Source organism: Plasmodium fragile (assembly GCF_000956335.1).
Source record: "Plasmodium fragile strain nilgiri unplaced genomic scaffold supercont1.49, whole genome shotgun sequence".
NCBI classification, from domain to species: Eukaryota; Apicomplexa; class Aconoidasida; order Haemosporida; family Plasmodiidae; genus Plasmodium; species Plasmodium fragile.
In genome coordinates, this window is record NW_012192629.1 from 157,084 (window position 1) to 179,688 (window position 22,605).

The following is a 22,605-nucleotide window of genomic DNA, read 5'->3' on the forward strand; positions in this document are numbered from 1 at the left end:
TGGGCTCATTGCGAATACGTACACGCAACGCACTTTTACACGTGTACTCGCATATGTATATGAGAGCCTTTGCCTTTTCCTTCACTCTTATAAACGCGCTCCCGGTTTGTAATTACGGGACACGCTTTTTCACTTGTACCATTCCTATTTTTTAAGCTTAAAAAATTGAATTCCCTGTTGTTTAAAGCATGTAGAACGGGAACAAGTTTTTGCGTAGCACATAAATGGGCAAAGCCAGGTGTTGCATTTGCCTGTGTTTTTTTTTTTATTTCACTCTATTTTGTTCCACTTTATTTGTATTTTACTTTTATTATTATTACTTTTCTAAAATTGTTTGATGCGTCTCCCCCTGTTTTCGTTCTTCAAGCACGCACAATATATGTTTATAAATGTATACATAACGTGTAATTATTATTTTTTTTGTTTTTTTTTTTTGCCTTCTTAGCAATTTTTTCACTTCACATAAGTTTTAAAAGTTGACTTCATTTCTTCAGTATTTGATTATCCCCGCTGCCGCTCTTTGATCCTTTGATAATTCCTCTTTTTTTTTTTTTTTTTTTTTTTTTTGTTGTACAATGAAAACGCAAAAAGGCCTGTTCAGAAGGTATGCGAAGCAAGTAATCCAGAAGTTCATAAAGTATACAAAAAATTACGTAAAAGATATAACAGAGGAGATAAATGTAAAATCATTTAAGAAATACAAGTACAACTTTTTCTTTGAATTTATTGGATCCTTTATTTTTGTTTTTTTCATTTCTGTGTATATGTTAAATTCTAATCAAAATGAAGAATACGTAATTAAACACACCAAGCAGATAAACCCATACAAAAACAAAGATATATTTATCCCTGGTGACAATCTCTTCGATAATGAAATCAACAATGTGCAATACGGAAATGATTTAAATGGGTCAACAAATGTGGAGAGTATTTTACTGGAACAGAATATTAAAGATGATGCAACCTTTAAAACGAAGGAGGAACAGTCTAACGTGGACAGACAGGTTAACCAAGCGGAAGGGAATAATCGCACAAATGGCTTGAATGGGTCAGAAAATATTGAAAATATAGTGGAAGAAACAAAGGAGAGCCTTGTGCAAAAACGTGAGACGGGAGATGGAACCTCCGAGGGATATTCCACAAATGATGGACAGACAGGTGTAACAGGGGTAAGTGGAAATAATAACGTGCTTGAATCTGTGGAGAAGGATGAGACCCAAAAGACGGATTCCCAAAATGGATACAATGAAAAGAGCATAAGTCAACAGGACATTTTAACACAGTCAGATAGGCCCAGCGAGGGGGTAGTAGTAAAGGGAACCACCGGAGATGTTGAAGGTGGGGGAAACCGAGACATCCACAATAGTCAACTTGAGGAAAATAAACAAGAAGAAAAAAGCGCGAAGGAACAAACCAAGGAAGGACTTACCAAAAATGTCGGAAAAGTCATTTTTAAAGACCATGTAAACGAATACAGCAAGATAAAATTAAACGACATTAACAATATCGATTTGGGAGATATTGATAAATACGAAGTGATGAAAGATTCGGGAAATAAACATAATAGCAACCATGCAGTTTACTCCTTCTTTGGGTGTTTAATATATGTCTTATTTGTGATATTAGGGGCACATATCAATCCAGCATATACCTACGCGTTATGGCTAGTGGAACCAAAAAAATATGGATTTGTAATCACTACGTGCTATGTTACATTTCAGTACTTTGGGGGCATCTTGGCAAGTATCCTGTGCGCACATTTGTACGGAAGTATATTTATCTATGCCTTATTACCAAAAAAGGAAATTATGAAAACTTTTTTTTGTGAATTTATTTCCACCTTTTTGCTAACCCTACTGCTACTAAGTTTGTATAATTACAAAAAAAAATTTATGGAAGAAAATAAAAATGAAAGTTCGCTCATTTTTAACACGACAAATGGAAAGAATATGACGTCACTGTACACCTTTAGCAGTTATGAAGATATATACGGAAGTGATGTTTTTAATTCATATAACTGGGCAGGGAGAAAAGAAAACTTTTTCTTTCATCTTGACAATAAATATATAAAATATATAATGAATCATATATTTTATTTACTATTCATTTTTTTTTCTTTACTATTTTTTGTTTTTGTAACGAACACGACGTTAAATCCAATGTTCTCCACGTCCACCCTGTACACTTATTTATACTTTAAATTTTTTCAAGCGAATGGTTCTTTTAACATCTCTTCAGTTGTGTTGTCCTTTTTAAGTGTCTCCAAAATATTGCAGTTAGTGAAATTGTACATTACGTCGTTACCTCTGTGGATAGGGCCTTATGTCGGATCAGCCTTTGCGACAGCCTTTATGAAATTGTTCAAGGAAGGAGAAGAAGAAATTGTTAATGTCATTGACACCAATGTGTATAGCAGTAACAAACGAAATGAGAGGATGCCGCTGATAGGGAAACATAACGTCAAGCGAAATGCCTACCTCGTGGAATATGACGACAATATTCACCATAATTCGAGCAACTACTTAATTCCGAGTGTCTTTTAATGATATTTTTTATTGGAGCGCCTTTTTTTTTTTTTTGTAAGAACGAGACAAAGCTGCCAGGTCCTTTGCCTCAACAGAGGGCATTCCCCCTCCCCCCTTTTTGTAGCGGCTAGCGTCTGTTCTGCTGTGCTACTTCCTGCATACGCGCGTATGCCAGCACGGAAGTGTGTAGTGAATTCTTTTTTATACTTCATTTGGTTAGCCTATTTTGCTAGCTCATCTCGCTGGCCCATATCCCGTTCCTTACCCCCCTTATTTACCACTTTTATTATTTTATTTTTTTTTGTTTTCCCTTGTTGCAATAATTAAAATTTGTTGACCATGTGAATCAAACTTAATCAACTCCCCCTCCCCCGTTTCTCATTCCTTCTAATTAACACTTTTCATTTGTGTAAAAACTTTATCAAAACGACGGTGACATTGTCCTAAAAATGGGAAAAAGTATAACGCCAAATTGTGGCAGTAATATGGCGCAAAATGGTGCGCAGAAGCCAACTCAGCCCCTTCGCTCCAGCTGTCTCATTTTCTGCTGAACAAGTCTTATCCCGTTGCGTTGAATGTGCAAAGTATGGCGTCGCAAGAAAGGGCACACACGCGCACATACATACACGCATGCGCTAAACTGAAAAAAGTACCTCCTGAACAAACAGCTGCCAAACCGTCCATCCCCGTACATACCTGTGATTTCTTATCCACAAGCGCATGCTCAACCATAATTCTACACACATTTTGAGCGTCAAACACGGTTTTCTTCTTTTCAACATTTACCATCCTTTCTTCCTGTGAGGTAAAAACGTTACAGTGTTGTTTCAATAAGCGTTAGAAGAACGTTGCGAGGGTCGAGTGATGGGTTACACTCACGCAAACACATTCTTAATACAGGGATTAGAGAAACATTTGAGAAATCCCTAATGTACACACGCCTTTTCATTCGAGCGCACTGTGATTCCTGCCCTCGCTTCAGCTGTACCTTCCTGGACAAAGCTACTATCTCATTCGTTATATGGTTCACATCCACAAAGCTAAAGAACCCATCGGTGCCCATGATAATAAAATTGTCATCGGAGCATATTTTAAATTTTTTGAATGTCCCTGTGCAGAGTAAGCCGTATTTCTTCAGCCTGTATTGAAGAGGGGGGGGCACAGCAAAAAGTGAGAAGAGGAAAAAAGGTATACAAGTGCTTGCATATAGACATATAACGATACACGTGCGTATGCTCCCTATGACCAAGTGGAAGTGTTCCTTTTTCTCCAACTTACATAAGATCCCCAAAGGTCCTCGTCACATCGATAATGTCCATCACTCGGCCATTCTCAATCTTTCCACCATGTTTAATAATCCTCTCCTTTTCGGACAGCACCCATGGCTTATGGATATCCACTAGGTCTATAGCTGCGCGGGTATTTAAAAAATATATATATATATATGGCCCCACATATGTGTATATATAGGTGCGTCTAAACGCAAATCTTCAGAGGTTTAACCACAAAGTGGTGAAAGTTTCACCTCAGATAAAACCCAATTTAAGGAATCAATTTTAGGACGCACCTTGGTTGGCATTATTCAAAAATCTGCACAGATAGGCCGATGAGTCTCCTATATTTATTATATACGCATAATCATCCTTGATTAAAATAATTACACATGTAGCTCCGTCTGGAAAAACAGGCAAAAATTACATAGAAGTAATTTGACTCATCTGCATGCATCATCAAGTAAAATCTTAACATGAGCAATGTGCTAAGGGCACTGTTTTTTTTTTTTTTTTGTTCTTTTACGTTCAAATATGTGCTATGTAACTAATCGATTGTTGTCCATTTCCCCTTTTTTGGGAACTCTACTTTTTAATAAATTTTTCATTTTACCTTTGCACCCGGGAAACTGCACGGATAATTTTTCGTCGATTGTTTTACACGCATTATTTACACCCTAAAATATTTACAGTAAGGTTAAGCGCGTGAGTAGAGGACGAAAGGAAGAATCACGAGAAGGGTATTGTCATATTTATAAAGACAAAACAGTACATATGCAAACTATAGTGTGTTTATATACAGTGGTATAAATGGAAAATTGCCCCCTTTTTTTTTAAACATATCCCTAAAGGCGGAATGACTACCCATATCAGCAGCATCAAAGGTGAAAATTTTAAAACTTACAATTCTTATGAAGTGGTCTGGTATTGGAAGAGTCCCATCGTAGGTCTCCTGATTGGCCGCAAAACTATTCGACAATTCCTGTGCCAAATTTTTCTTCAAAAATGTAGCCGTGTTTTTTCCGTTATGTCCATCGATCAAGCAAAAGCAGCTACAAAAAAGGAGAAACGGAAAAGGGGTGCGAACTGTGTACAGGAATGTTACCCCACAGAATAGCACATCAGGAAGAGGGGTAAGGGGGTGAAAAAAAAGGCACGTCAGGGTGATACAAAATTGTGGGAATCACTATGAATGACACAAAAGGATCCCCCTAAATGGAGGTGTACTCAATGTTACATGCATAGTTGTATTACGAAAAATTAAAATTAGGGTGCAAGCTCTTATTGAAGGTCTTCAAATTTTCGCAGATAAAAAATTCATCTTCATAGGTCTTCTTTACACCCTTTTCTCCATACCCATCACTCACTATAGTGTAACTTTCTGCAGAGAAAAATAATTAGCAAGAGGTAGACATGTGCACAGTGTACATCCTAGTACGGTTAATAAGCGTTACAATACAATTGGGCTGTGTAGAAACATGGTTAAAAAATAAACTGTCCAATTTTTATAAAAACTGCACTTGGGTATAATTTCACAAAGTAGTAGCACTAAGCAGTGTTTGCTCCAAAGACAGTGCACACAGGTATGTATGTTTTTGTATGCATGCACAACTTGAATAATGAATGGATGTTGCATTATTTTATTGCGCAAAATGATACGGATTTTTTCTTTTTTTTCATTACTCATGGGTATTACGTGTGCTCCTCCAACTACTGGCATTTTTGTGAATGGGAAAATTGAAGGGGGGAAGATGGCGTTGGAAAAGCGCAACGCGGAGGCACAGGATGTGAAACCACGAGACGAAATGCGACATAACAGGATGCAGCTCCTTCCCCCCCTTCACTAAAAACAAACTTTGAGGGGACAAATTTAAACAGACAAAACAAAATCACAAAAAAACAAAAAAAATGTACCTATTAGGAGAATCAATTTTGTAACTGCATATGTAGATGCAAATTGGTACAACCGACAGGGTGGAGTGCTGTACAGAGCAGCACTAGTATGAGGTTCTATCCCCTTTTCACAGAGGAAAAAATTCGCACAGTAAAAGTCGCATGATACTTATTTGCCTTATTTTAACGAAGTACATATAAATATACACAGTTATGTAGTAACTACACCTTAGGTGTAGTTTCCTTAAATTATTTTTTAACTTGTTTTTTTTTTTTCTTTTCCTGGAATCACCACCTGTGTTTCTCAAAAAATAAAACAAAACGAATCAAACAGGTTTAATATTATTTTGGTTTCCCCGTCGACAAGTGTACAAAAAACTAAAGAACCACACGTTTTTTTTTTTTTTTTTTTTTACTACTCTGTTGTTATAACTTCAATGATTATTTTCCTCACAAAATGGAACTTCAATTGCACCTGTTTTATAAAAACTAATTGAGGAGCAAACCATAAGTTATCACTAGATCGTTAACGCTTCTGTGGTAAACATATACGTTTACGAAAATGCACATATATATGTATGTGATATATTCATACACACGTGCATATATGGATAGGCAAATTTTTCTGTGTGAACCCTGGGAATTATAACGATGAGAAGGCAGGGCTCTTTTCCCTTTTATTGTTCGTCAAACACGTTCAGCACAAACGTGCGTGTATAATGGGGCTTTAAATGCGAACCGTCGTAAAAAAAAAAAAAAAAATACGCTTTAAAAATTTTGTGGAAAAGGTACCTGTGTTGAATCTGAACTAGTCCTACATACCCCAGTGGAACAAAAAAAAAAAAAAAAGCATTCCTGCAGCATTATTTGTGGGAACAGTACTTGTACGAGGAAATACTGTTGATAATTTGCGAAAATGATCCAAGTGTTTCGAAAAAAAATGAAGGGACGACAATACGCGGTAGAAAACTCTTGTTACATAATGATGTGCGACGAAGTAGCAAGGTGATACGCAGCACGGGGAACACAACTTTCTGTGGGAGGGGAAAAACGAAAAACAGCATCGTACCTTGCTCACGTTTTTCAATGTTAAAGAGGCACATCATTTTTTTTTTTTTTTTGTTCTGAGCCACGTCATTTTTTTCGTTCTGTTTTTCAATATTTATGCGCGATTTTTCAATTATTGTTAACTTTGTTACTGCACATTCATGGTTCGACATATGTGCTGGTCAAAAGGCAACCCTGGAGAATTAACACGTGCGCACATGCTGGTACATTTTGGCGCACATATTCGCCCGTGCACGCAGTGCGCGCCGAAACGTCTCCCACAATATGCCGCGCGGACCGCGTGGCGCGGAATTCATTTGGCAGTATGCAAGAATTATTCACATTAAGGATAAGAAACGTTAAAAGCCTATTCCATCCTATTCTGCTTGTCGTGTTCTCACAGGTGTATGTTTGTTGTGGTGTGTCACACAATTCCATGCCCCGTGCGTCTTGTTTCCCCTGTCAAATAAACCGTGCACGCACATGTTCGTTAAGCTTAACATCAACGTACATAAATGAGATTAACCTTGTAACAGAATGAACAAAAAAATAAAAACTGCATTGTTCGCGCTAAAGCATAATTCGCATAAGGTGTAGGACAGATTTGTGGCAGTGTTAAGCTTTTTAAAAATAAATTGATCTTTCCTTTAAGGCCCACATGATGGTCCACTTTTCCTTTTCGTAACCCGGTTTTCTTTTCTTCCCGGCTAATCCTATTTTTTCTAAATGGAAGCAACGGGAGTCGGTAAGGAAAATGATTACATTTGAAGATAGGAATGACATATGTATGCACATGTGAATTTATAAATATGTACACCCATGCATGCGTTCACACATGTGTGCATTACACAAACGTTCCTTTTCGTCTCAGCAGAAAGCAGTTAAATTTCACGGCCGCACGAGTATATACATGCTTCTGCTTTCCGCAAATTTACAAACCAGTATTTTGTTGTTCTTTCTTCACGTGCATGTGTCATGATAGTATATAACTATCACATATGGTGAAAAAAAAAAAAAACAATAAAAATTGCCCATACATAGGGAAACCTACACAGTGTTTTAAACCCTTGCAAAGAAAAAAACAAAAAAAAATTAACATCACCTTTTTAAGGAAATGTATATACTTCCTACAAATATTTTATATGCCATTCTCGTGTAAGTTAATAACTAAATGCGTACAGTGTGTCGCACCATATGGTTTTAAATTATGGAAAATTTTTATTTAGATAAAGCGAACTGTTATACTTTTCATCTTATGCTCATATGACTTTGTTCTTTTCTCGAACATAGTCAATCTCGCATTTGCGGTAAAATAAATTCTGCATTTATTGAACCACTGTGGTGTACATTAGCACATGTGCGTGTTGTTCATGCATAAGTGTATACGGTGTATGTGCTGTATATTGGTCTATACCTTTATCATGCGCATGGGGGTTGCTGGAATATGCCATTTTGTGTAATAACGATTATTCGTTTTTTTTGCAAACAGAGCACAGCGGCAAGGTGTGTGGAACCACGTGATTTACACTATGCATTTTTACTGCTTGAACAATTGCGCCTTGGGACCGTGACGCAGTTCAACAGCGATGCAAACTGATGTACGTACGTGTAACGTACGCATACATGCATTGACATAAGAATACGCACATGATGGCAACCTTGTGCTTAACAACTTATACGTAGCTTATTTAGCAGCACTGTGCAACCTTTTTTAGTCCACCACTACTTATGGTTTAATTTTTTTTTTTTTTTTTTTTTTTTTTGCCTATATTTGAGCAGCCACCTGTTCACTCATTCACTTCTTCCTTGATTGCGTTTTTTCTACAATCCGTAGAACATACACACAGTATACTTTTCATTTGGTCTTCAAAGGGGAATTTTTTTTTTTATGCGTACTTTCTTTTATTTCGCGAAGCATGAGCAATAAAAAAATCGAGTACTTTCACCCCTACGCACAAGATATACATGTACTTGTGTTATATATATATGTATATATAATATATGTGTACGTATATATAAGCACAATTACGTGCGTACACAGATTTACAAAAACTCTGGCGTGCTGCTTACATAATTTACCCAGCCACAATATACATTTATTTTATTCGCGAACTATATTACTTCATACCCCCACTGCACAATTACTTTGCGCAAACTTATACATACATTCCAAAATTGCTTAACCGTTAAGTTCGCACATGTTATTTTATTTATTAAGTTTTACCATGCAGCATACAGTTTTACTTACACCAGTATATGATAACGTCTGCTTATACAATATTTTTTAATATCTGTGGTGTACTCTTTATATGTATACCAAAAAGAAAAAAAAAAAAAAACTAGGAATTGGTTGTAAATTCTGTACTATATGAACCTTTTACGTATTTCCACTTGTTTTTCACGTGTGGAGCTGTGTTCACATTTTTTTTTTTTTTTTTATTATGGGTTATAAGCCCCTTCCCCCTTTGGCGTGTTCAATTTTTTGTACTTAAAAAGTGTACGCAATTTTATTATGGTGTATGTGTGGCCTACAAGTACGCGAATTCTGTATATGTGTACCATAAGCGCATGTATTACATATAAATATGCTCAAACATATATGTTTATGCATATATGTTTACATTTATATATGCTTATTTATATGTACGTATATATCACCGCGCTTGACGCACTTGTGCATACTTACATAAATTCCTACATATGGTGATGTACCTTCTACGCATGTACATGAAAAAAAAGTACATATCTGTATGTTCACATAATTATATATATGGACCATGCACGCACGTTTTTTTTTTGTGCGTACCAGTACGGAATACGTACGTTTAAGTACATGTTTACGTATGTATAAAATTGCACATATGCTTTTTTCTTCATGCAACTTCACGAAACAACCCCTGCCAAGGGTGAGTTTATAAAGCGTAGCACCACTTTTATATAGAGTAAAAATAAATTTTACTTTAAAACATTTCGTTTGAGCACGTCAGTCCACCCCCAAAAAATATATATATAAATATATACATGTTTTATATATGCCAAAAAGATATATATTTAATATAATACATGTGAACATATACTTTCCTTTTACTGCATTCATTTTTTACAATTTGAAGCGTTGGTTTTGCTTTACTTTCCCCCATATTGTAAAAATAATATACAAATATATATGTAATAAAAAATATATATGTGATATATATATATTAATATGCGCTTGGTGCGTAGTGCCACAAGCATACGAGCGGTTCATATAGTTTATACTCTTTTTTCCCCATTTGCAGCAACAATTCATTTATGTGCTTAACGAAGTAGAAGCTGCGCTTTTTTTTTTTTTTTTGCTTACGCTTTTTACTTACATTTTATAACACTGTGTTCATGCTGCATACGGCATATATTTACTCGAAAGTACGCAGTTAAAGCACAATAAAAATAAAAACGTAGGTGCTTCCCCCCGCATTGCATTATGACCTTCAAATCGCATATATAATTTCGTTGAATAAGAAAAAAGAAGCTGCAGCAAAAGGGAATTTTCGATATAACAATTAAATAAAAAAACAGATAGTTAGAAACATATTAAAAAGATTAGAAACAGCGTACAAGAAAAAAAAAATATATATATTGCTAACAAGAAATATAAAACCAAAAAGAAACAAAAAAATCGAAAAAAAACAAAAAAAAAACAAAAAAGATAAAAGAATATTCTTGTACCACTGGTAGAAACCTGAAACCAGAAGTATTAAGAAGAGAAAATTTAATTGTTATATCTTAAAATAAAAAGAAGGAAAATTTCCTTTTCTCAAAAAAAAAACATAAAAAACAAAATAAAGAACATTTTGTTTACAGCCACACGTAGCTCACAAGGGAAGTACATTTTTTTCCAAAAATAAAGCGCAATTAAAAAAGGCGTGGGAAAAAAAAACAAGTGGAATTCAAAAAAAAATTGGGCAAAAACTCCCAAATAGCAATAAAGATATAAGATTCTTTAAAGGCGCATACATCTCTTAGATAAATGTAAAAAAGAAAAAAAAAACAAAACATGTAAGCGAACTCTTTTCCATTTACTTAAATGTAAAAAGGAAAAAAAAAAAAAAAATACATCCCTGCAAGTTTATAGAAGATATATTCTTAACTCTGTAACTGCGCCCCCCCCCCCCCCCCCCCCCCCCCCACAAGTACAGCATCTCACAACCTCACAAATTTATGATATATATATAGAACACGTTCCAAGTGAAGTAGCTCATCCAAAAGGACGTGCCTATAGGGAGAAGGATTGGAAAAGCTAAGAGGAGGAAGGAAGAAAGAAAACGTGTAGCAGTAAGGAGAAAAAAAGAAAAACGCATTAACGGGGGTATTAAACTCACGATACAGTCAACTGCACCAAAACTGCAACTATGAATTACGGTAACAACAACATGAACGCTGTGGGTTTTAACGAAGGCGATGATAATAGAAGTACGTACGTGAGAAACAACTACATGTCTAACATGAATGAATCTCCATCGTACAACAACCAAGGTAACAAAATGCAGATGGAAGAAAATCCTAATGCACACATGTTTAACCAAATGAGAAACAAAAGGGAAGTAAGCAACAACGTCATGACTGCTGGTGGAAATGGAAATCCTGGAAACAGGAATTTTTACGAAGGCAATGTGAACAGCGATGGCTACATGATGGGAGACGGTGCTGTGAGAAGTTCAGAAAATGCCATGACCGGAGCAGGATATGTAAACTACTCAGAGAATGGCAACAACAGTAACAACAACAACGTCAGTGGAGGAAACCAAGACAGTTATAAAAAAAAATTCGGGAATAACAACTATCACGAAAATCCAAATAACGAGAAGAATCCCGCGGGGATGTCTCCACATCACCAGCATAAGAAAGGGGGTGTAGGAGGTGGTGGCGGAAATTTCATGGATAGAGGTAACATGAATAAAAGTAAAATCGAAAACGGAATGATCTCTAGCAATGTACGAACGAACAGCTCGAACGACCCAAGTAACGACAACAACAACAATAATAATAACAATAACAGCGGTAATAATAACAATAGCTACAATTATGAGAAGCCAAGATATAAGCCGCCCATGCTTCGAAATCAGCCAAACACAAATAGAAGCAACTTTGGAAGAATGAATTATAACAGGGGATCAGGTGGAGGAAATCCAGCATTCGGAAGGAATTTTAATATCCCCAAAACTGCTTGGGCAAATAGAGATAATAGAAGATATTACCCAGAAAAGGAAGAAGAAGTATATTCCAATGTGAAGAATGAAAAGGGTGTCAATTTCGATCTGTACGATAGCATCCCTGTGGAAATCAAGGGATACAATAGCGAGAATATTATTCCAATAGATAATTTCGATGACGTAGGATTAAATTTGCATGAGATATTGTTATCCAACATTAAGAGAGTAAATTACGACAAAACAACCCCGATACAGAAATACAGTTTAAGTATCATTATGAACAAAAATGATTTAATTGGGGTTGCCCAGACAGGTAGTGGAAAAACCGCAGGATATCTTTTACCCATCATTAATCATATGTTATTAAATGATCCACCCAAACATACTTTCTATGAGGAAAATCAAAGAAGCTCTAGCTATTATTATAACAGAGTTTGTTTGCCTATATGTTTAATTCTGGCTCCCACAAGAGAATTAGCAGTGCAAATTTTTTATGACTCCAAAAAGTTTTGCTTCGAAACGGGAATTAAGCCAGTGGTTCTGTACGGAGGTAGCAATATCAAAATGCAGCTATCAAACTTGGACAAAGGGGCAGACATAATAGTTGCAACTCCAGGAAGATTAAATGACATTTTAGAGAAGGGAAAAATTAGACTCTTCCTCACATCCTTCTTAGTTTTAGATGAAGCAGATAGAATGTTGGACATGGGATTTTCACCACAGATAAGAAGCATAATGTATGATTATGACATGCCAGGAAATGATAATGACTCACGTATGAACCCAAACAAAATGGAATACAAAAAATACACCAACGATATAGTAAAAAGACAAACCATCATGTTTAGTGCCACGTTTAGGAAAGAAATACAAGTACTAGCTAAAGAATATTTATACAATTATACCTTTTTATTAATCGGAAAAGTTGGAAGTACAAATGAATATATCAAGCAAAATTTGATATACATAGAGGAAGAAAACAAATGTAACTATTTACTAAAATTGTTATCAGAAAATAACAACGGGTTAACCATCATTTTTGTGGAAACAAAGAGAAAGGCCGACATCCTCGAACGATTCCTCAACAACCAAAAGTTAAATGCCGTATGTATACATGGTGACAAGAGCCAAGACGAAAGAGAGAGAGCATTAAAATTATTCAAAAGGGGAATCAAAAATATGTTAGTAGCAACAGATGTAGCTGCTAGAGGTCTGGATATATCAAACATTAAACATGTCATTAATTTTGACTTACCCAGCAATATAGACGATTATATTCATAGAATAGGCAGAACAGGTAGAGCAGGAAATATAGGTATTGCTACATCCTTTGTCAATGATGACAACAGGAACATATTTAAAGATTTGTTAGCAACGTTGGAAGAATGTAACCAGGCCATACCACGCTGGTTTCTCAATTTGGTCATGAGGTACACAGCAAGTGCGAAATCGAATCGAACTTTCAGATACAATAAGTCCAGTAAAGGAGGTAGGGGCAACTACTCTAGGTTTAACAACAATAGTAACTTTGGATTTAGCCAAGGTAATAGCGGTATGAACAATAACTACAGTGGAAGCGGCAACAACCCTTTTAACAATAACTCGTACAACGAACACTCCCCATTCAGTAACAACCACCCATACAATAATAACAACAGCGGGTTCTCCAGCAGCCCCTTCAATAACAACAGTAACATGTATGGACACAGCGGCTATAACAACAATGGTGGAGGCAGCCCCTACGGAAACAACTCTGGAGACATTAACCCATTCAATAGCAACAGCAAGTTTAACAACAACTACGGGAATAAGAAGTTTGACGACCAGCGATTCCAGAGGTCGAATTTTCAAGGCGCCGACGAGAATGTAGACGGATGGTAAAATAACGAAGGGGAAGGAAAAGGACCTATGGGTATAAATAACAGCGCAGGGTGTAACGAACGTATCATAAGGAACCAGTTTAAAGGAAGAAACAAAACATCCCCTTCATGGGAGCACACCTTTTGCACATTTCAGAGGACTTTATTTTTCAGAGCATTTTTTCTTTTCTTTTTTTTTTTTTTTTTTTTTTTTGCAATCTGTGCAATCAGCATGAAGCGTTGAGGAGCGCAGATCACTTAGTAGCCGCTTTAAAGCTGCTTCTCTACCTCTACGGACGTCCTTGCGCAGGGAAAAGTGCACAAGTCTTATCGTAGCACTGCGGATTATGAAGCACGATGCCCCTTTTCGAGAGAATGAAAAAAAGAAGAAATAAAATAATAGAACTTGCTTAGCAATGGACGTGAGAACCCAATGGGGAAAGACCCTTTTATTTCCCTACCGGCGCCACGCCCCGAGTCCCCACGTGTTGACATCCATGTTTTGTGTAACAGTAACTGTAACTAAGTTTTTACCACCACGTGTAGTCACCAATTATTCACCAACTTGTTCAAAAATCATATTTTTTTTATTTTCAGTATTTTTTTTTATCAGAATGTTTATGAGTAATGTTGCCAAGGTTGGGCATACATGTATGCGTCGCATGTGCGTGTATATATGCGTATGCGTCTGTGTAAGTATGTCCGAATTGAGCTGCGTTTAATACTAAAAAAAGGATTATTATAAAGTTGAATACCCCAATTTAATAATATTTCTTCTCAGAAGCCATTTGTACCCAAATAGTAAATTCCTATTGTATTAGTACACCGTATATTATTATGCTCACCGTATTGTATACTATGCACACCGTATTTTAATATCACCCCCTACTTCACCGTATTTATGCCAAGCTATGCCATATTGCGCGCCGTACTGTGGGTCGTATTATGCGGCACATTTATACTGTATCATATGACATCCACAAATACTATACCATGTTTTCCCATACCTATATTTACAATGTTTTAGAGAATACGATAACATATTTTACTATATTACAATGTATACAATGTACATATCGTAGTGTTTCTTTTTTCTTTTTTTTTTTTTTTTTACATGTGTGTATCCAAAGCATATGTTTATTACAGTTTTTACTTTTTTTACAAATTATATGTATATGTATGTATAGCTGCGTATCTAAATGTATGTGTATAAAATTAAATGTAAATCAGGCAATAGTGTAATTAATATATATCTTACATAAGTAAAAATGAAAAAAAAAAAAAAAAAAAAAAAAAAAAAAAAAAAAAAAAAAAAAAAAAAAAAAGAAATTCATTACAAAATTAAAGATGAAAATTGTAGCATATATATCTATATATTAAATAGATGCATTTATAAATTACATGTTTATATATATATATATATATATATATATATATATATATATATATATAATATATGTACACATTTTTTAAACTCCCACAAACTTACATCTGAAAAGGTTCAATTTTTACACTTCAAAGGTAGCAGCTCATGGGGGAAGGAATTGTCTTTCTATTTGCCCACTGCGCGTTTCGACTTGGTCTGCTTTGTTTCGCTGCGGATTGATCCTCTTTTCCTTGTGGCGGGTTATTTAATTTCCATCCAAGCATATACACCTCCCACACACAACACCGTACCGTGGCGCAACAGGGAACCCGCTTATAAGAAACAAGCAGAATGGAATTTTCTTATCCCGATTTTATTTTTTATACAAAGTGTGAAAATTCACATGGAACATTCGGTAACGGGCGAATACTCGGTGTAGCGTGCGCCTACGTTGTTGTCCTGGTTGAAGAGGACAGGCCCACCATGTCACCTGGAGAGGGAGGATTTTGCCCAATGGGTTGCAAGGCTACAACGGCTTTCTCACTAAATTTACAAAGTCTTCCGGTTCGTCTTTTTTGTACCTGTGCGAAGGAGCAAAAAAGAGCAAATAAGGCATTATCAAAGAGCGAGAAAATGAGCACACCTATACATGTGCACGGATTGGAAATATTCTATGTGAGGAAGAAGAACTTGGCATATTCTTCTTGTCCTTCTCTTTTATCCCCATCTTATGTGCGTACATCTCGGCGACGTAGTTGCCTATGCCTTCATTGGATTTCTCCTCCAAATTCAACTGAATCAGTTTGCTAATGGTGCTTCGGCTTAGGTACATAGCGTGCAGGTACAGGAAGGAGCAGGAAGCTGTGCGGGGAGATGAAAAGGTGAGGAGAATCAATCAAGTTCTACATGTGCAGACAGGCAAGTATGAGCAATGGAGAAAAAAAGAAATAAATTTGGAACGTTCATCCAGCTGAATATTTTTGATTACTCGTTAGTCCAATGACGTTAGGCAAAAGGGGTCTAAAAGGGTGAAAAAAAAAAAAATGAAGTAATAATTTGAGAATATTGTTGTCAGATTCCATATGCACACACATATAGATGTATCGTAATAACCTGAACTTGAAAAACTTCATGCGCCTTAACTCCCGGAAGGTTGTCAGAATGCCTTCAAAAAAAAAAAAAAAAAATATATATAATATAAAATACACACATGCACATGTGTATGTGTATGTGCACCAAGAGGGTCATTTCCCTCGACGATTCGTAAAAATGCATTAACATTACAAGCTGATTAAACGTGAAAGAGGTCTGTGCATTCTACTGTGGACCTAACCTAAAGCCGTTAAAATGGCGATGGAATGGGACACGTAGTTATTTTCATTAATTATTTTTAGCTCTTCGACATTTGCCTTCTCTTTGCTGAAAGGGTAGGGAGTATGTATTCATCAAGGCAATTACTGTCTTGTGAAAGTGTGGCATCTTTTTTGGAGTGCCCCACATGCGCGGACTAAACACACGGTACGCATATGCAACTATCGGCGCATCCATTTGGAGCATTCCATTTTTCTCTTTACTTCTGGCTCACAAAGATGTTAATTTTTCTTATGGTCCCGAGGCAACTGAAGGTTTTGTACCAATCATTAAATATGTTATAATTCATTTTCCTTCTGGGGGGAAAAGAAGCAACAACTCGAGAAAGATGGCAGATGCACATACAAGGATCGCTTTGTCATTCACTTGCCGAATCGAAGCGACCACTTACACAACTGCTTTCTCCCCGCGTTTGCATCGCCCCTTTGGACTATGAACAATTGTGGGCTTGCATTTGCTTCTATATCTCTACATGCATCAGATTCATTATGCTGTTCCATATGGCATTCGCAATTTTTGTTTTTTTCTTTTTTTCTATTGGATTAACTAAAAAAGTGTGCTTAATATGTACAAGCGGAAAACATAAACTGACCCCGAATAAGTCAGCTAAGCAAGCGCTTCCTTACACCTTGACATCCCGCACTTCGTACCCTTTACTTTGCAGCGCGCCCTCTACATTTCGGCACTAAAAATAAATTCATTTTTAACCTAAGTGGTAGAATTGTCAAACCATTGTTATGCGTCAGTAACGGCGAAAAAAACGTGCAGCAACACCCCACGTTTTAAAATCCACATCTTCCACAAATAGGTTCACACTAGGATACATATTGAAACCTTTCACGGGAACCCTGAATACACTGTTCTAAACCTAAGAGAACGTAGTCCACGAATTACACAACACGGGGTGGCTCACCTTAAAAAAAATAAGCTTATTAATAGGGCATAAATATAGGGAAAAATTTTGGTTGATATAAGTAAGCTGTAAATAGGATATATATATATATAGGCAACGTGTAGCAACAGCAGAACGCAAATAAACAGAACAGCACCAGTAACAATCGAGGACCGCCATGGCGGATTTAAACAAGAGGAACACTACCCCCAGGAATATAGCCGTCTTAAACTTTGGAACTAATGACAAAAAGAATTGCGTAACTATTTTAGAAACGGCGCTGTATCTGACGGAGAAGTATCTTGGTAAGGGCAGAAAGGAGGGGACAGTTTAGGGGATATTTGTTTTCCTCTTTATAAGGGGCAATATGTGGGAAGCGTAAGAGTTCCCCCTTGGAAATTTTTTCCTACGAGCATGTGTACATTGAGAAGGGCATACTTTCTCCCCCCAATAATAAACACACACACATACAACATGTCCAAATGCTGCCACGCTAGATGTGCCCCCCGCTTAAGCGACCATTAACCACATTTTTTCGTTCCCTTTTTTCTTAAAATATGTTAGGCAAAATTATCAACAGTTCGTACATTTACGAAACTGTGCCGGAATACATCGTCCTGGATGAAGCAAACAGATTAGGAAAGGTGACAGAAGGACATCCCCCAAGTGAAGTTTCATGGATAAGGGATGTGGTCCGAACTGTGGAAAAGTCGAGATACGAAGAAAGTGATGATTTAATTTATGAGTGCAAAGAACTAGAACTGTTTTTAAAAAATGAGAAAATAAATGAAAGTGTTATCAAGGAAGTCAGTGTACAGGATTACGAAAATGAAACAAGAAGAATAATCAAACAGAACGACGAAATAATGAAGAAAAACTTAGAGCAATCTAAAGATAAATATTACACCAGTTATTTTTTTAACTTAACCGTTGTAGTTAGGACATTTGTTGAAGACCCCCTTACCATGCTCGTAATTTTAAAGTACATAGAACAAATCATGAAAAGAACAGAAAGCAAAAAGGGTCAGGGAGAAATATTTGAAAATCGCATAATAGACATTGACATTTTATTTTTTAACAACTACACAATTTTTGAGAGAAGCATAAGTTTAAAAAAAGAAGACGTATATAATATCATCACAAAATATATTGACATAAGTCAAACTAGTGATCAGAACCGTCTCGAAATTATTCAAAATCTGAGGGACAAAATTGGATTCTTATGTATCCCTCATGTGTACACAAAATATAGGTATAGTATCCTCCTCTGCCTAAATGATATTATTCCCGAGTATAGGCACAGAACATTTGAAGATACCATTCGCTCAACTTATAAAAAGTATGTTGAAAATTTTGAACAGAAGTATAACATTCATATCAGGAATAATAATAAAAGGCTGTACGTATTGAAAGATAAAGTGTCATACTTGAAAGAAAGAACTCATATAGTGGGCATTTTGAATGTCAATTATGATTCCTTTTCTGATGGTGGTTTGTTTGTTGATCCTGTGAAAGCTGTGGAAAGGATTTTCGAAATGACAAATGATGGGGCGAACGTGATTGACATCGGGGGGGAATCATCCTCGCCGTACGTGGTACCCAATCCGAATGTCACTGAACGAGATTTGGTTATACCCGTTTTGAAGCTGTTTAAGGAGGAGTGGCATAAGCTGGAGCGCGAGGTTGGAAGTGGTGCGACGGACAGAGCTACCATGGGAGATGCCAGGAAAAATGCCGAGCGCGACGAAGAGGGCGCAGTCCTACGAAAAGTGAGGGACGCAAAACCAATTATAAGCATTGACACTGTCAATTATGATCTGTTCAAAGAGTGCGTGGAAGACGATTTGGTGGACATCCTAAACGATATCAGTGCGTGTACACACAACCCAGATGTTATAAAATTATTAAAAAGGAGAAATAAATTTTATTCCGTCGTTTTAATGCACAAGAGAGGAAATCCACACACCATGGATAAATTAACAAATTACGATGATGTTGTAAATGACATTAAAAAGTATTTAGAAGATAGATTGAATTTCCTCGTTCTCAATGGGATACCACGTTACCGAATTCTCTTTGATGTTGGCCTAGGGTTTGCTAAAAAACATGACCAATCCATTAAGCTGTTGCAGCATATTCATGTTTATGATGATTACCCGCTGTTTCTTGGCTACTCGAGGAAGCGATTTATTGCCCACTGCATGGAGGAAAATGGCGCAATTAATAGGGGCTTAGAACTGACTAAGGCAGGCACCAAACTGATTAATAGGGACTCCAAACCGACTAACGGGGACTCCAAACTGGCCAACGGGGGTGCGAAATTGACTAATTGGGGCTGGAAACTGACTAACGGGGGTACCAAACTGACGAATGGTGACACGTCACAACTGTGGAGGTTCAAAATGAACTACATGCGTCAGGACAAGGATCAGCTTTTGTACCAGAAAAATATTTGCGGTAAGAATTCGTCAACTCTGTGATTGGCAAAACGTGTATTTAAGTGGCCCGGACATGTGCTGTACATTTGTTTATCCTTCGATCTACTCTACATCACGTGTGATGCCCCACTTTTAACATCCCCCCTTCTCTCACTTTTTTTTTAGGTGGATTAGCACTTGCTTCCTACAGCTTTTACAAAAAGGTGGACCTTATCAGAGTTCACGACGTGTTAGAAACCAAGGCAGTCTTGGATGTGCTCGAAAGGATTCATGAATCTTAGGGTAATATCATGGCAGTTAACGCAAAGGCAATATAATGCCTCCAATAAGTGTATCACCAGTTTGAATTGCGTCCTCCTAATATATACACATGCCATAATGAGAGTGTACCAAATAAGTAGACGTATAGCAGCTTTCATTTACTTGTCCTATATATACTTTTTAAGCTTTACATTTATAGTGCCGTGTCGTGGTTCCCTCCCCTATCGGGGGGCCTAGCAGTGATATGCATCTGTCCATAGCAGACTCGCGATCTGTATGTGCTTGCTTATCTCAACGTAAAGATGACGCCTTGTGCATGTAACACATTGTTGAAAAATCATCCCTGCACAGTGCATATATGTATGTGTGTGGCTGCAATTTTTCTGCATGAAAACACAAATTGCACGCTTCCATTTTGAGTATATCGCTGAATTTCTTCCCCTTTCTATTTAAATAAACACATAGAGGATCTCCTTGAAACGCTTTTAAGTGAACTCACCTTTGGTTCAGTTGGCCCTTCTCAGGACATATGCATGGAGCCATGCATAATCACTTATATGTATAGAACAACATCTCTTAAGGGACGGGTCTCCATTTTTCCCATCTTCCCCCAACGTTTTTTAGGATGCCAATTATATGCATTTGCGTGTATTCGCATATGGCACAATGTCATAGCGGGCTCTCCTTCGTCTAAGTTGCAACCCCATTCGACTCCCCTTCGCTTTGCTCCCCATGTTGTTGTTCCTGCTCGTCTCCCCCTTGGTCATTAAAAATGTCCCTTTTCTGGAATTTGCCCCTTCTTCTATTATTGAACACGGTCTCCTTCAGGGGGAGGTGATTATGCGAAAGTGCGTAGCACTCCTTGGACTCGTACACGACGATTGGAAATGACTGGTACACATTTTCATCAGTAAAATTAATTGAATAAACACTGTTCAGGAAGGATATAAATTTCCTCAAGGAGCAAAAGCTCATAATTTTGGGGATGTTATTATTTAATGTATTACAATCAATAACAACTATGTCGTAAACCTCATCGCAATTAAAAATGTAAACGCCAAGGGTGTACTTAATTTGAATGGTAACGTATAATTTGAAATGAAACTTATCATTCTTCATTTGGTCTGTATTAATTTGAACAAAATTGGTATTTTCAATTGTGTTAATCAATTCATTTAATGACTCTTTGAAGCTAGTTATTTCTATACTTTTTATTTCTTTTAAAAATTTTAATTTTTCTTTTTGAGAGTAAGACTCCTTTTTGAAGTTTTTCCTGCTGTACAAACATTCCAATATGATAGATAGAAGTAAATCCTTGTCTCTTGATTCCGATCTGTACATTTTTAAAAAAAAGTTAAAAATGCAAAACTCAACTTCTTCGCTCGTCAGTTCAATGTCTACCTCATGGGCGCATTCAAACCAGTCCGCCTGCGAAAGAGGGGGATGGAAAAAAAAAAAGAAGTCAATTGTAATGGTTACTTTCAGGATTGTCATAAAAATGCAAAATGCACATTTTGAAAAATCGCCAAGGGCATACGAGAACGCCTTTTTCTTTCCCTTCCTGCACTGCTGACATGTGCAATATGGATTTGGTTTTTCTCCCATGAGGGAAGGAACAATTATGTATCTCTACATCGCCTAGTAATGAAGTTGCACTTTTTTTTTTTTTTTTTTCTTCACTACTCGGTAGTGTGTACTCACGTGAGGGTTAAAATATTTCGAATCCAATGGCACCTCCTTAGCCATGTCTGCACTTTTTTTGAGAATTTTATCAAAGATCTGGTATTGGCTAACATCCTTTTTGTTCTTATCATAGTCATCCAAGAAGGTTTTCTTTAATGTAATGTTCTTTTTTTTATTTTTTTTTTCCAGCTCGTCGAAAAAGTTTGTGCAACAAAACGCAAATTGGTTATAAATGTAGGATAAAAACGATCCATCGTATATTTCTGTATCTTTCTTCTTTAATTCATCCAAATTGTTTTCTTCATCAACGTCGAAGAAGTCGTTAAGAGGGCAAGTTGACATGTCCGACATTTTTTTTTTTTTTTTTTTTTTTTTGTCTGGAAGGGTGTAAAACAACGTCAGGTGAGGTCACACAATGTGTCTGTGATCTATTTTGGAAAACAAAACGAACAAAAGTGATGCTGAAGGTTTCCGAACAATGCAAAGTTGGTTCCTCTATCTGTCTACACGGTGTTTGCAAAAATGTGTGCGTGTATATTAATCAACACTACTGCTTTTGCGAGATGAAGAAGGGGAGGCAACAATATCCGCTCAGAGAAGAATTAAACTTTCATTAGGGTGTTTTCCACCACCCCCGAGGACTATGCATAAACTTGCACATGTAGGCACACATATGTGCATATTAAAATGGGAATATTTGCAATTTTCTAGGATGCGTATCTGCACCTATTTTGAAAAATTTCCCGAATGATTTGGCGCAATTTTCATTTTTGTAGAACATTTTTTTGCAATTTTTTCGCCATCATTTTT

General features: G+C 36.6%; 6 protein-coding genes across 6 annotated transcripts; 3 read left to right on the forward strand and 3 right to left on the reverse strand.

The window, feature by feature from the left end:
* Nucleotides 1-575: 575 nt before the first annotated feature.
* Nucleotides 576-2,543, forward strand: AK88_03925 (uncharacterized protein; the record flags this gene model as incomplete). The annotated part of the gene is made up of 1 exon (XM_012481535.1): nucleotides 576-2,543. The coding sequence occupies one exon, from the start codon at nucleotides 576-578 to the stop codon at nucleotides 2,541-2,543; it is 1,968 nt and encodes a 655-aa protein (XP_012336958.1).
* A 383-nt stretch (nucleotides 2,544-2,926) lies between these two features.
* AK88_03926 (uncharacterized protein) lies at nucleotides 2,927-5,516 on the reverse strand (the record flags this gene model as incomplete). Its single annotated transcript, XM_012481536.1, has 9 exons — nucleotides 2,927-2,968; nucleotides 3,222-3,323; nucleotides 3,514-3,664; nucleotides 3,804-3,936; nucleotides 4,093-4,200; nucleotides 4,410-4,473; nucleotides 4,701-4,848; nucleotides 5,051-5,177; nucleotides 5,480-5,516. 9 exons carry the CDS (start codon nucleotides 5,514-5,516, stop codon nucleotides 2,927-2,929), a joined length of 912 nt encoding a protein of 303 aa, XP_012336959.1.
* Nucleotides 5,517-11,124: 5,608 nt separating this feature from the next.
* AK88_03927 (uncharacterized protein) lies at nucleotides 11,125-13,806 on the forward strand (the record flags this gene model as incomplete). Its single annotated transcript, XM_012481537.1, has 1 exon — nucleotides 11,125-13,806. One exon carries the CDS (start codon nucleotides 11,125-11,127, stop codon nucleotides 13,804-13,806), a length of 2,682 nt encoding a protein of 893 aa, XP_012336960.1.
* Nucleotides 13,807-15,676: 1,870 nt separating this feature from the next.
* Nucleotides 15,677-16,810, reverse strand: AK88_03928 (uncharacterized protein; the record flags this gene model as incomplete). Its single annotated transcript, XM_012481538.1, has 6 exons — nucleotides 15,677-15,731; nucleotides 15,891-16,011; nucleotides 16,139-16,170; nucleotides 16,264-16,315; nucleotides 16,484-16,569; nucleotides 16,725-16,810. 6 exons carry the CDS (start codon nucleotides 16,808-16,810, stop codon nucleotides 15,677-15,679), a joined length of 432 nt encoding a protein of 143 aa, XP_012336961.1.
* Nucleotides 16,811-17,591: 781 nt separating this feature from the next.
* AK88_03929 (dihydropteroate synthase) lies at nucleotides 17,592-20,132 on the forward strand (the record flags this gene model as incomplete). Its single annotated transcript, XM_012481539.1, has 3 exons — nucleotides 17,592-17,718; nucleotides 17,978-19,870; nucleotides 20,017-20,132. 3 exons carry the CDS (start codon nucleotides 17,592-17,594, stop codon nucleotides 20,130-20,132), a joined length of 2,136 nt encoding a protein of 711 aa, XP_012336962.1.
* Nucleotides 20,133-20,802: 670 nt separating this feature from the next.
* AK88_03930 (uncharacterized protein) lies at nucleotides 20,803-22,146 on the reverse strand (the record flags this gene model as incomplete). The annotated part of the gene is made up of 2 exons (XM_012481540.1): nucleotides 20,803-21,540; nucleotides 21,814-22,146. 2 exons carry the CDS (start codon nucleotides 22,144-22,146, stop codon nucleotides 20,803-20,805), a joined length of 1,071 nt encoding a protein of 356 aa, XP_012336963.1.
* Between the last annotated feature and the right edge of the window lie 459 nt (nucleotides 22,147-22,605).